Consider the following 14,715-nt stretch of genomic DNA (forward strand, 5'->3'; position numbering starts at 1 on the left):
AGTCCTTACAGCTGTAGTTCCTGAGTTCCTTTATTAAATGAAATATTTCAGTTCTTCGTTAGATGTGCATTTATTTCAGATGAGAACAAACAAAGTAAGTCGACCTTTAAAAACTCCTGAATTATTTAACATGAGCCATCAATCAATGAACTCTTTATTCCAGAGGACAAAACAGCCCCTGAACGCATCACAGCAGCCTTGTTACCATGACGACCGACATGTTATTAGATTAATTTAGGAACTTCTTAACTGAAACATGAGTTTAACTTCATCCACACGGAAACATTTCAAACATTAAACACTGAACCTGAAGCAGTTTCACCTCAAAGTTAATAAAATAACATTTCTGTTATTACCCTTTATATATATATATATGTGCACACACACACATATATATACACATATATGTGTGTGTATATGTATTGTACACGTACAATTCAGGAGTCACTTCCTGTGTGTGTGTGTGTGTGTGTGTGTGTGTGTGTGTGTGTGTGTGTGTGTGTGTGTGGTTTGAGGACAGTCAGTTCAGTTGTGTTTACATACTGCTCGTGCTTTAAGAACAGCTGTCAGGTGAAACTATTTATTTTCATATAATTGTAAATTTTCCATTTTTAAATGAAATAATGAAAACTGAAATCATCCAGATGTTCCTGATCTGATCAAATGTTTACATGTTTGGATGTTTGACCTGATAAGTTCAGTTTGCACAGCTGTGACTAGTAAAACAGAGATAAACTTTATCAATCAGGAAAAGGATGTAAAAGATACCCAAAGAATTGATCACCATCAATCAGTGGTGACACTAGTGTTGCCAGGGAGACTGTTCAGGTTGCAAAGTAAAACCCATCACGCAGCTTCAGCTGAAATACGTCTCTGCAAAAACCTCCTGCAGCTGTTTCAAGATGCACAATAAGGAGGAACTAGAACAGAAACGGGCTGCAGGGTCGAGTTAAAAAGCCGTTACCGTAGCAACGCCACAAAACAACCTGTTTACAATCTGCCAAACAACCATAAACACTATGAAGAGTTGACACAGATAAACCACCTTTACTGCAATACTATAACTACATCAAGCTCATAATACTGATGTACTTTTAAGGAAATGACCATAATGATGAACACCGGTGGACTCAACAACAAGAAGGAAAATATGTGATTCAGGGTTCTCTGACTCTAACATACTGATCAGGTTCCCTGTAACGTGAACTGTTTGGGAGAAAAACAGAAGTGGGGGCCCATTGAATGTTTCAGGTTCCCCGGCCCTGCGACAGCCTGAGTCCACCACTGCACTCCAGCAGAAGGATGGAGGATGAAGCCCTGCTCTGATTGGCTGGATGGATGCAGAGCTCAGAGATGCTACAGAAAGTGAAAGTGTTTGAGAAAAGATCAGCTGAGATGCTCTGAAACTGAAACTGCTTCACTGCAGCAGCAGCAGGTTCATCTGCATCACCGGGTCCTGTTTGCTCTGGATCCTGGTCCTGATGAGTCCGATGTGGTCCTCCTTTGTGTCCAGCAGGAGTCAGCAGAGCAGCAGAGGTGAGCTCATCATGATGGAAAATTACCGATAATCAATCATCCATCCGTTTAATTTATTAGTTTAAATACGTCAGCAACGACAGAAAAAACAATCAATAACCTGATATCACGTGACGATGAGGAGGCGATCTTCCTCCATTAAAACCAGAACCAGGTCGGTCTGTCTGCGGCTGTAAACAGACAGGTGACTCCGCCCCCCCGGGAGGCGCCGTCAGGGAATCAAATGACGGAGAGATGAGAGGTAGGAAAGCTGCTGGACCAGTTTAAACTGCAGGACCAGTTTAAACTGGGAGAGCTTCGGTTTATTGTGGTAGTTTTGTTGTGCAGATTATTTCACTGTTTTCTCTCTGCTGAATGTTTACAGACGGTAAAGATTCTTTAAACGTCTGAATTTATTTGTAAAAACGCTTCGTGATTCTTTAACAACCTGTTAAACTTCAGATTCATGAAGGTAAAATCATTTAATTTGATCCTAAAGTTAAGAGTTCAATGACGTCAGTCTGCTGCCTGATGGACGCTTTATTAATCTCACTGTGACGTCACAGACATGGAGGGTTAAACGTCACATTACCGTTTATTTACCGGAACAGCGAGCAGAGACATGAAAGACTCTCACAGTGCGTTATTATTATTATTATTGTTGTTGTTGTTGTTGTTGTTGTTGTTGTTATTGTTGTTGTTGTTATTAATAATAATAATAATATAACAAACATGTTGTGATGTGTCTGAATGTTCAGCAGGAGGCGATGAAGAGGAGAACCCAGGAGGAGACAGGAGGAGGCTGCCCAGACTGAAGATCCCTGGAAAGATCTGGAAGAACAGCAAACAGAAGAAGAACCCTGCTGCAGGTCAGAACCACAGATAGAACATAATCAGGTCAGAACCAACAGAACCTCAGGTCAGAACCAACAGAACCACAGGTAGAACATAATCAGGTCAGAACCAACAGAACCTCCTGTAGAACCAACAGAACCTCCGGTAGAACTCCTGTTGATCTGAATCAGCAGATCATTTAGAACTCAGAACGTTATGTGCAGATTTTTCAGAGAACTTCCAGACTTCACCGTTTCTGCTTCTGCTTTGCTGTGATCAGAGCTGCAGGTTCTGCCAGAACCCTCAATAGAACCCTCATTAGAACCTTCATTAGAACCTTCATTAGAACCTTCATTAGAACTCTCATTAGAACTCTCATTAGAACTCTCATTAGAACCCTCATTAGAACCTTCATTAGAACCTTCATTAGAACTCTCATTAGAACTCTCATTAGAACCCTCATTAGAACCTTCATTAGAACCTTCATTAGAACTCTCATTAGAACTCTCATTAGAACTCTCATTAGAACCCTCATTAGAACCTTCATTAGAACTCTCATTAGAACTCTCATTAGAACTCTCATTAGAACCCTCATTAGAACCTTCATTAGAACCTTCATTAGAACTCTCATTAGAACTCTCATTAGAACCCTCATTAGAACCTTCATTAGAACCTTCATTAGAACCCTCATTAGAACCTTCATTAGAACTCTCATTAGAACTCTCATTAGAACCTTCATTAGAACTCTCATTAGAACTCTCATTAGAACCCTCATTAGAACCCTCATTAGAACCCTCATTAGAACCCTCATTAGAACCCTCATTAGAACCTTCATTAGAACTCTCATTAGAACTCTCATTAGAACTCTCATTAGAACCCTCATTAGAACCTTCATTAGAACTCTCATTAGAACTCTCATTAGAACCCTCATTAGAACCCTCATTAGAACTCTCATTAGAACCTTCATTAGAACAGAGATCTGCGACATGCTGTGATTTTCTCATGTTGATTTCTTTAATCAGAACAAAGAGTAACCTGCTCTGCTTCACCTGTCCTGCTTCATGCAGAGGAGGAGCAGGAGGAGGTGCAGGAGGAGCAGGAGGAGCAGGAGCAGCTGGAGGAGACCAGCAGGAGGCTGATCATCAGGGAGGAGCAGCTGTTCTGTCAGGACTGTGTTGATGAGGAGGAGGAGGACCAGCTGCAGAGAGAGCTGGAGGCTCTGCAGCTGCAGATACTGATGGTCATCCACAACACCTTCACCTCCTCCTCCTCCTCCTCCTCCTCCTCCTCCTCGGGGCAGGTGGGCGCCCTGCGGAGCGCCGTGGCCTCCATCCAGCAGCAGGAGGAGCAGGACCGGCGGTGGGCGGGGCGTCCTGCGGGCCGAGTGCCGGCGTGGCGTCCTCAGAAGTGTCTCAGCAGTCACAACACGCTGCTGTGTAACATGGTGGAGTCCAGACTGACGGAGGCTGCAGACGACGAGTCAGGAGGAGCCGACCAGCTGTCCTCACCTGTGAAGAGGGAGGTAAGTCCTCGGTATTTGGTCTGACAGGATTTCACAAAGCGTTTTAGCACCAAAGGCAGCTCCTCCGTCTGAGAGACGATAGAGGACGTCCAGGTGATCCTGAGTCAGTCACATGATGCAGGTAAAGACTCTGCTGTAATAATAATCAGCTGTCTGTGAGATTGATTCCTCAGACCAGAAGTATCAGACCCCAGTTTGTTTGACAGTTAATTAATACTAACAATAATAATAATTTATGTGAACATGGTGCCATTAGTCTGATGACTCTAACACATCATAAAACATCATTATATTTAACAAACACATCAAAACACATGAAGATACGAAGAGCAAAAGACGACAGAAGGAGCCTAAATATAAATAATGACTGACACTGATAATGTTTATTAAAATACAGACTTGTTATATATTATTATATTACTGAGGTTTTATTTGGTGTCGTGTTTCATTCAATAGAACTGCAATTTAATAAATCAGCAGTTATAAAAATGTGTAAACTGTGTCGTTAAGACAGACGAACGTTATCTGGAAACATCAAGTTTATTCACTTTACATGGAGCTAAAACACCAAATTATGTTAAATGTTTGCTGAAAGAGTTTATGAGTCGTAAGAAATCATAAATAATGTGAAAAGCAGCAGATGCTAACCGGTAAACTCTGTTAAATTCATCAGTATCAGTATTCATCATCCTCCGACAGAGGGAAGATGTCCTGCATCGTCATACGTTCTGATTTACATCATGATTTATATGTTATCTATTGAGCAATAATTGATTCTGGCAGATAAAACTCGGCTTTGTTGTTGTTTGGTTGTTCTGTCTTAAAATCTGTGACAAAAGGTTGAAATATGAATGAAATGTGTCTTTATATATCTGTGTATCTGTGCTGATGAAGTACTAAAAGAGTCTCAGCAGCTTTGTGAAAACCTTTCAGCGTCGTTTAGTTTGACTGCTGAGATTACAGACGTGAACGCGGCCTCTCAGGACTCCCGCTATCGTACCTGTGCAGGTGTGTCGTTTGGGGAAGCGTGTGAAGGAGGACCTGCTGACGGTGGTGAGGATGGTGAAGGACTGTTACCCTCCTCAGATGGACATCCTGAACGTGTACGCCGGACTCTACCAGCAGAGATTCTCCGCTCGGCTGATCCGGCTCGCCGCCTCGGGTCTGGAACCAGACGACTGCAGCTACCTGCTGTTCTGGGTCAACCACTGCTACCCACAGTGAGACGCTGACACACACCGACTGTAGCTGTGATAGCCTCCTGCTTTAAACTCGAACCATGATGTAAATACTCTGCTGGCTGCCAAGATGCATTAAAGGACAGTTTCACCATTTTTCTGTCTATCTTAAACCAACAGTCAGGAGCCCAAATGAACCTTGAAACAGGTTTAATGCTGTAATTATTCCTCTTGTTCATACCGACCATTAGAAGATCCCTTCATAGTTTGATTTCAATGGAAGTGATGGACGACAGAATCTACTTTCCTTCTGTGCAAAAATATATTTAAAGGTCTATCTGAAGTTAATATGAAGCTTCAACTGAATTAGTCAAATGAACCAGATTTCTTCCTGGTTGAGCTGCAGCAGGCAACCAGGCGGCTCCACATCCTGATCAACAGATAATAATCTGATGCAATAATAGATTAAACTGCATCATTCTCAGTGAATCAGAGATGCAGGCAGTGATTCATTGGTCTGAAACCAGCTTCAAACTGATGCCTCAGAAGTCTGGTTCTGATTATTGTGGGCCTGATAAAAACCAGATGCTTCAGTCTAATATCCAGCTGTGTGTTTTTGCTCCTTCAGTGACATATTAAAACATGAAGAACTGGAGGGAAAGATAAAGACGGCCTGTCTGGGTTCTCTGCTGCTGCAGGACGATCTGACCCGGCTGGAGGAGCAGTATCTGACCCACACAGAGGTGACCAGACCAGCAGACAGCTGGGTACTGGTGTGACATCACACTGTCCCAGTTTGTGTTTATGTTGCATTCATCATGTTGAACATTGAAATTATTTTGTTTATGTTGTCACAGTGTTTATTTCACAAGAATAATCCATTCAGGATCCGTATGAGAACAAACTGTAAGACACTTAAACACATCAAACGACTGGAACAAGCTGGATTTCCACATTAATGTCTATCAGAACTTTAAAAGTCTGTTTGTCTGATGGAAATCTAAAGTGATGATCAATTACTCATATAGAGCTATAAAAATGTCACATGTCTGCTTTATATTTTGCTGCTTCTAATGTTCCAAGCGGTCTTAAAAGGAAATGATGGTGCTAAACTAAACATTCAAACTCAGGACTCTTTCTTCTTTATTTCTGCGTCATTGTGTCAAATGGAAAACTGCAGTTTTGTACAGAAATTGAAAGTATTTTGATGCTGTAAAGTGGCGACAAACATGTTGAGCTGTTTTTCTTTCCTTCAGGACAAAGTGAAGTTGTGGCTCAACACAGCGCTGAAGAAAGAAGAGGAGAGCTGGCTGAGCGGCAAAACACCTGAGCTCATCGACCACTACTACTTCAGTCCACTGGCTATAGACGTCATACAGGTGAGACGGGGTCATTACAGGTGTGATACAGGTGAGACACGGTCATTACAGGTGTGATACAGGTGAGACACGGTGATTACAGGTGTTATACAGGTGAGACGAGGTCATTACAGGTGTGATACAGGGTGATTACTGGTGTCACACCAGTGGAATAACGCTAGTACAGGAGCTCCGTATGAAACACCTGTAGTTTAAACAGGTGTGCAGCAGGTTTACCTTTATATTCCAGTTTGGGGTGATGGATATATCCTGGTGTTTGTGTTTCCAGGTGTTAGACGGCTCCCTGAATGAGTTCAGGTGTGTGATCAGAGAGCAGAGCAAAGCTGAGAGGATCACAGCTCACCTGGAGAGCTTCCTCAGCAGGTAGACCCGCCCCGAACACGCAGCACATGTTTGTATGTAAACACTGCCAGTCTCCACCTGTGACAGGTGTCCTGTGTTTCAGCTATAAGAAGTCTGTGGAGGACTTTGTGAAGGGTAACCACGGTAACGTCCGTTCAGTGATGAAAGCTCACCTGGTCTGCGGGGAGCAGTTCAGGTGAGATTACCTGCTGCACCTCTCATGGAGCCACCTGCAGAGTATTGAACGATAAAATCTACCTGTATGTGCACCTGTCCTCAGGGATTACATCACAGGAACATGTGTGACGGAGCAGCAGAGACGCCGTTGTCTGGACACTCTGTCTGCCCTGAAGGATTGTGGGTACAGGTGTCTCACCTGTCCCAGCCAGCTGAAGGTACAACTCTGCTCACGCTGGTTCAACATGATTACACAGAAAATATCAGTTTCACTCATGAATACAAACATTATTACTGACAACAAGTTTTAAACTTCAAACTGAAGAAATGACATGTAACCATGGCGACAGGGATCAAAATATAATAATATTAATAATAATAAAATAAAGTCAATAATGTCTATAAATCGCTGTTAATCTAAAGCTGCTGACAGCTGATTCACATGAATGTGTATGTGTATGCGTGTGTGTGTGTGTGTGTGTGTGTGTGTGTGCGTGTGTGTGTGTGTGTGTGTATGTGTGTGTGTGTGTGTGTGTGTGTGTGTGTATGTGTGTGTGTATGTGTGTGTGTTCAGGTGTGTTGCAGTCAGCTGTGGACGTCTGGTTGGTTGGACGGGTCACTTCCTGTCGTGGACTCTCTGCTGGACTCTCTGAACCAACACCTGAGTGACCTCAGTGACCTGAAACCAGCCTGCAGACAGGTGAGATACCTGTCTGTCTGTTTACCTGTCTGTCTGTTTACCTGTCTGTCTGTTAACCTGTCTGTCTGTTAACCTGTGTGTCTGTGAACCTGTCTGTCTGTTAACCTGTCTGTCTGTTTACCTGTCTGTCTGTTAACCTGTCTGTCTGTTTACCTGTCTGTCTGTTAACCTGTCTGTCTGTTTACCTGTCTGTCTGTTAACCTGTCTGTCTGTTTACCTGTGTGTCTGTTTACCTGTGTGTCTGTTTACCTGTCTGTCTGTTTACCTGTGTGTCTGTTTACCTGTCTGTCTGTTAACCTGTGTGTCTGTGAACCTGTCTGTCTGTTAACCTGTCTGTCTGTTTACCTGTCTGTCTGTTAACCTGTCTGTCTGTTTACCTGTCTGTCTGTTAACCTGTCTGTCTGTTTACCTGTCTGTCTGTTAACCTGTCTGTCTGTTTACCTGTGTGTCTGTTTACCTGTGTGTCTGTTTACCTGTCTGTCTGTTTACCTGTGTGTCTGTGAACCTGTCTGTCTGCAGGCTGTGCTGTCTGTCCTCCATCAGGATGTGGCTCTTCAGTATGTGAAGAGGATGATGAAGACCAGGAGGAAGAGCAGAGAGCAGCAGGTGGGCGGAGCTCAGCGGATGATCGAAGACTCCCGAAAGATCAATGATTTCTTTGCTGAGGGGGTGAGACACGTGCACACTCACACACGTGCACGCTCACACATGTGCACGCTCACACACGTGCACACTCACACACGTGCACGTTCACACACGTGTGCACGCTCACACACGTGCACGCTCACACATGTGCACGCTCACACACGTGCACGTTCACACACGTGTGCACGCTCACACACGTGCACGCTCACACATGTGCACGCTCACACATGTGCAGGCTCACCCACATGCACACTCACACACGTGCACGCTCACACACGTGCAGGCTCACACATGTGCAGGCTCACACATGTGCACGCTCACACACGTGCACACTCACACATGTGCACGCTCACACACGTGCACGCTCACACATGTGCACGCTCACACACGTGCACACTCACACACGTGCACACTCACACACGTGCACGCTCACACACGTGCACGCTCACACACGTGCACACTCACACATGTGCAGGCTCACACGTGCACACTCACACATGTGCAGGCTCACACATGTGCACGCTCACACACGTGCACACTCACACACGTGCACGCTCACACACGTACACGCTCACACATGTGCACACTCACACATGTGCAGGCTCACACATGTGCACGCTCACCCACGTGCACTCAGTATGAAGGTAGTTTCAGCTCTGATGAGGTTTGTTTGTTCATCATGTGTAAACAAAACAACATTGATACGACTGTAAACATGTCAGTATGTGTGTAGTAGTACTGCAGTATCAGTACAGCAGTAGTACTGCAGTAGTACTACTGTCTATCTGTAGTAGTACCACTGTAGTACTACAGTGTAGTATGTGTGTCCTCAGGGCTGCAGTGACTCCTCCTGGCTCGGTTCGATGCTCTGCAGCATCGCTGAGATTCTGCGTCTGCAGGATCCTGGAAGTGTTCAGCTGGAGGTCGTCTTACTGACCAGGACGTTCCCCGACTTCAGGTAAGACAGACAGAGACAGAGAGACAGACAGGCAGAGAGAGACAGACAGGCAGAGAGACAGAGAGACAGACAGAGAGACAGACAGGCAGACAGAGAGACAGACAGAGAGACAGACAGGCAGAGAGACAGAGAGACAGACAGAGAGACAGACAGGCAGAGAGACAGAGAGACAGACAGAGAGACAGACAGAGAGACAGACAGGCAGAGAGACAGAGAGACAGACAGAGAGACAGACAGAGAGACAGACAGGCAGGCAGAGAGACAGACAGACAGACAGAGAGAGAGACAGACAGGCAGAGAGACAGACAGACAGGCAGAGAGACAGACAGACAGGCAGAGAGACAGGCAGACAGGCAGAGAGACAGGCAGACAGAGAGAGAGACAGACAGAGAGACAGACAGGCAGAGAGACAGACAGGCAGAGTGATAATTAGGAACATGTGTGTGGGTCGTTGTGTCGCCCTGAGTGCGGACTGTCAGGTCTCCTCGTTATGATCAAACCTGTCATCTCTCATGTTTCTCCTGTTCTGTTGTTTTTATTCTTTCTTCATCACATGACCTTTGACCTTCCAACCAGGAAGCTGCTTATTATAAATAAAGAGGAAGTGTTTGTTTACAACACGCTGGCTTTCACCTTCAGACAGGATGTCTGTACCTGTGCACACCTGTTCCTCCTCGTACCACTCTGTGTTGTACAGGCTGCAGGTCAGTGTGTGCTCTCATATGCAAACACTGGACCTGTGGCCTGAATCAGCTGTGTGAGAACCACCTGGTTGCCATGGGAGACAGCAGGTGCAGCAGGCGGGACTCAGGTGTCACAGGTGTGAAGTGATCGGAAAAATACTGAGGAGTCGGGTTAACAAAACCCCTGCAGCACCATGAACACACACACTCACCTGCCCACCAGGTGTGAATCAGACGACGCTTAGTGTTATTGTTTTAAAGACATTCAGAACTCAAAGAGAAAAATAAAAACTTGGTCGTCTCTCCTCAGTGACGCTCACGTGTCGGCGCTGCTCTCTCTGAAAACCGGCCTATCAGCTGCTGACGTTCGCTCCATCAGGCGCAGCGTGGAGGAGAACCGCCCCCTCGATGCCTCCTCCAATCACGGCCCGCCGTTCTTCTCCATGGTCAAAGTCAAATGGATCAATAACAAGATCAACCAGATGGGGCTGAAGACCTGAAGAATGTTAGCGTGTTAGCATGTTAGCACGTTAGCACATCAGCACATCAGCACATCAGCATGTAACCAGCATCAGTCAGTAAACAGTGTTTCTGTTTGTCGTGTTGTAAAGTTCATGTTTACGGTACAGACTGGACATTTTATTTGAAAGAGGTTGCCGTTAGTAACAGGCGGCCATGTTGAAGGCGAGACACGTGAAACATTCAGAAAAAAGCTTCAAGTGTGAAATATAAAGACGTGGAATTCCTCAGGGTTCAACTCTGGGTCCCTTTTTGTTCCTTTTCTTTATCAAACTGTAAGAAAACTGTTTGAATGGTCGTGTTTAATGTGCTGTAACATAGCTGGCTACCAATCAATCAATCAATCAATCAATCAGTCAGTCAGTGACTTTATTTATCCCCAAATCATTTGTGCAGCAGTGAAACACACAAACACATCTTATAATAAGTTCAAACATTGAGTGAAAGTGTGAATATAAATATGAAGTATTGATCAGCTGATGACCTTTAAGAACAAACGTCATCGTGAAACTTTGACTTCAAACAACAACAATCAGATGGATTCTGAGGAAAGAATAAACCAATCAGATCAATCGATCGATCGATCAGCTCAGTTTGAGGTTCAGACGTCCTGCTGATGTTTGTTTGTTTGTTTGTTTGTTGTTTATTTTAAGTCCAACGTTTCACTGTGATCTGAATCAATATGATGATTGATCTGATGTATCAATAACGTTGAAAACAACAGACGGGAAATAAAAGAGGAAACTGAGTTTGTGTTTGTTTTTCTTTGAAACACGAGCAAAGAAAAATAAAATCTGATGAAGTCAGGTGATGATGATGATGCTCGGCGATGACGTCATGATGACATCACTGTGACATCTGTAGAGGGTTCAGATGTCAGCTGGGAGTCACGTGACCTCCGGCCGTTTGATCAGCTGACACATGAAAACATTGATCCTCCTCTTCCTCATCATCATCATCATGTTCCAGATGTTTCACTTTAAACTACAAATGTTGATTTAAAATAAAAAAAACTACAAGATAAATAGATTCAATAAAAACAAGACAAATAAATAAACAAAGAAGAAAAACGTAACATAAACAGATCAACCTGAGCATACAGATTCACAGAAACTGATACAGAAAAACAAATAAATATGAATAAATATAAATAAATAAATATAAATACATATTATATGCCATAGCCGCTGCCACCACCGCCTGCAGGCATCCGGGCAGGGCTCTGCTTACTGGGTCAAGTCTGGAGGAATAGAACGCAACAGGTCTTAATTTATCCCCATACTCCTGTAACAGGACAGATGTCATAAAACCATTTTTGCAATCCACTGTTTGTATGAAATCCTTTTTCATGTTAGGTAAGGCAAGTACAGATGAAGAAGCTATCCACTGTTTTAACTTTGTGAAAGCCTGCTCGCCCTCCTCAGTCCACACCACCTTATCTGAAGCAGCCATTGCTTTACCATAAATCATATTCTGTAATGGTTGTGCAATTTCGGCATAATTAGCAATCCATAACCTGCAGAAGTTGCAAGTACCAAGACAAGACATCATCTCTCGCTTTGTTATAGGCTGTGGTAACTGCAGAATAGTTGTTTTTCTCTGCTCATCCAACACACGGCCTTCAGGAGTTAGCGTGTAGCCTAAATATTTCACCTCCTGACTCCACAGCTGGAGTTTAGACTTAGAGACTTTAACACCAGCTGCAGCTAGATATCTCAACAAGGCCAAAGTCAAAGTCTCCTCTTCAGGAGGTTCAAAAAGGTCAATACATTTTTAATTTCTTGTGAAAAGATAGTAGGGCTATCTTGAAACTCTTGAGGAAGTCTTGAATACGTCAGTCGTCTGTGTTTAAACGTAAAGGGCTCAAAGGAATGGTAACAAATGCGTTCGTCAAATCAATCACTGAGTACCAGACATTCAACATTACTGAAAAACCAGTTACTGGATCAGTTAGTTTTGTTTTTTCTGTCAATCTCTCCGACACATGATGTCCTGAAGCTGACACTACTGATAGTTCTTGTTTTGTCAACCGACTACTGTCAGGCAACTCTTTTTTCTTCATCACAGTCATGCAAGCTCCTGAATCTCACAAAAAGGTTCACTTCTCTCCCCTCACCAGCAGAGTCACAAAAGGTTTATCATCCCACTCAGCTAACATTACTTCAACAGATTCCAAATTTAGCACTTCTCCTTGTGATATAAACTCTGATCCCTCCACTTCCTCAGAATCATAGTCAGCATCTTCAGTTTTTGTTTTCTGTTCTGTATGTGTGTGTGTGATTGCATGACCTGATTCTGCAGGGGAAGCTGGTCAGAAGTCCTGCTCCTCATCCTTCTCTCTGTCATCATGTTCTCTTTTCTCCCTCCGACCGCCTCCACGGCCCCCGCGCCCTCTCCTGCCCCGCCCACCACCTCGACCTCCGCCCCGCCTGGTGTCCGCAGCTGGAATGAGACTTCTGCATTCTCTGGCGATGTGGCCTCTTTTCCCACAGCGATAGCAAATCATTTCCTTCCTGCGGGACTCAGAAGAGAAAAAGCAACCATCATCATTCTCACCGTCATTATAAAACACCTCTACTTTTTTATGTTTCTTATCTACATTTTCCTTTTTGCTTTTTGAGATACAGAATATGATTCCACTTATCTGTTCCCAAGCTGCGGCTCCTTCCTGGTACGGTGGCGGGGTGCGCTGTGTGGTCGGAGGCGAGGATGACGCGAGGCCGGGGATCGGAGCGGTTTCCTGTACCTGTTTAACAACAACAGAGTTTGCCACAGCATTAGTTCCATCATCATCTTGTTGTTTTACTTGGCCCATAGACAAAAGTTTCTCCTCGTCTTCTGCACTCACTCCTTTTCTTTGCCTGTTCTAGCCACAAGTGTGCCTGTAACAGTTTTTTACAGTCGTCTGCACACAGTCCCCCTTTAAACTTATATTTCTTCTTCCATTTGTCAAGGTACTGCACGCTCTCTTCATTCATCGTGTACATAAATTTTGCATCCCCCGTCAACCCATTTTTCGGGGTTTTGCTTTGATTTGTACAAATACTTCACCCCCTTTTTTTTCTGACTTTATCTCACTATTTCCCCTTAACAGCAACTGGTCCAATCAGTGAAATGTAGACTTTTGTTGACACCGTTAGGTTACCCTTGTCTGGTTATTTCACTGAGACACTGTTAATAACTACCTCCTATACCAAGATCCCAACCTACGTTTGATATAAAAGGAACATTTTGTAGTTTTTTTTGTTGTTATTTGTTTTTTGTTGTTTTTGTTTGTTATTTGTTTTAATGTAAGACTACTACTTACCCCCCCCCCCCCCTTTTTTATTTTTATATATTTTATATATGTCTTTTTAGATTGACACTCTTCACACTTCTAACCTAGGTAGACACACCTCTTCTCCCTTCACTCTCCCGAGGGTTGCCAGTCTTATACAGCTGTTTAAAATCACCACTAAACTCTCTCCCACATAGCTTGAGGCTGGGCTTACAGATTCAGGCCTTTTACACAACTCAATTGTTGATTAAAGAGACAAACTTCTCACCTCACAAAGGAATCCGTGGGGCTCCCGACCCTCTCCAGCCCGCAAGCGCCTTTATCTCTGAACGTAGCAGGAAAAGGATTTTGTAACCTATGTCGACTCCACTCCGCTCCGGCTTGGAAAGAGGTCCGAGAAGCACATCCAGGAATCCGGCTCGAAGGACCAAAATGATATTTGGTAAAAATGACCAAATAGACTGAGGTTGGTTGAAGTCAAGCGTCTCTTTAATTCAAACCAAACATATGTTGTAGACACGGAGAGTCCGCAGAGTCTCCGTGGAGAATTCTGACAAGACAAAGGAAAGACACTAGTATATATTGACGGCCTTGATGCCCTGGGAGGCACCTCTAGTTGTTTACAGATTCCTTCTAACAGACCCAGACAAAGCTTTACAGATCTCTCACTTTCCCATGATGACCATGATGTCTATTATAGTGTTCCCCTCAAGGCCCTGCCGCCAAACATATACATACATATGACCATATCTACTTAACTAATACATGAATTTTTCTATCAGACAGAGACACAACTTCCTGTCAAACATCATGTGAGCTGCGCTGCCACCTGCTGGTCATGTGACTCACCTGCACTGAGGATGTCAGTCCAGGTGTGTCAGTTACGCTCTGCTGCCCCCTGCTGGTCACATGCTGCACATCACTATTATTACTGTTGTAAGGATGTAATAATAAATATTAAAGGACCAGTTCCCAGTGTTTCCAGT

At 44.0% G+C, this 14,715-nt stretch overlaps 1 protein-coding gene across 5 annotated transcripts; it reads left to right on the forward strand.

The window, feature by feature from the left end:
- Positions 1-665: 665 nt before the first annotated feature.
- LOC122999356 (tumor necrosis factor alpha-induced protein 2-like) lies at positions 666-11,200 on the forward strand. Of its 5 annotated transcripts, none has more exons than XM_044376203.1 (13): positions 666-1,536; positions 2,274-2,384; positions 3,417-3,871; positions 4,880-5,091; positions 5,678-5,792; positions 6,306-6,428; positions 6,697-6,791; positions 6,874-6,966; positions 7,051-7,165; positions 7,522-7,647; positions 8,167-8,316; positions 9,126-9,250; positions 10,244-11,200. In XM_044376203.1, exons 1-13 carry the CDS (start codon positions 1,482-1,484, stop codon positions 10,431-10,433), a joined length of 1,965 nt encoding a protein of 654 aa, XP_044232138.1. In that variant the 5' UTR covers positions 666-1,481; the 3' UTR covers positions 10,434-11,200. The 5 variants fall into 5 exon arrangements, with proteins under 5 accessions (XP_044232138.1, XP_044232142.1, XP_044232140.1 ...); XM_044376207.1 differs by lacking the exon at positions 666-1,536 and adding an exon at positions 1,646-1,777; XM_044376205.1 differs by lacking the exon at positions 666-1,536 and adding an exon at positions 1,794-1,903.
- The last annotated feature ends 3,515 nt before the right edge of the window (positions 11,201-14,715 follow it).

Source organism: Thunnus albacares, chromosome 16 (genome assembly GCF_914725855.1).
Source record: "Thunnus albacares chromosome 16, fThuAlb1.1, whole genome shotgun sequence".
Taxonomy (NCBI): domain Eukaryota; kingdom Metazoa; phylum Chordata; class Actinopteri; order Scombriformes; family Scombridae; genus Thunnus; species Thunnus albacares.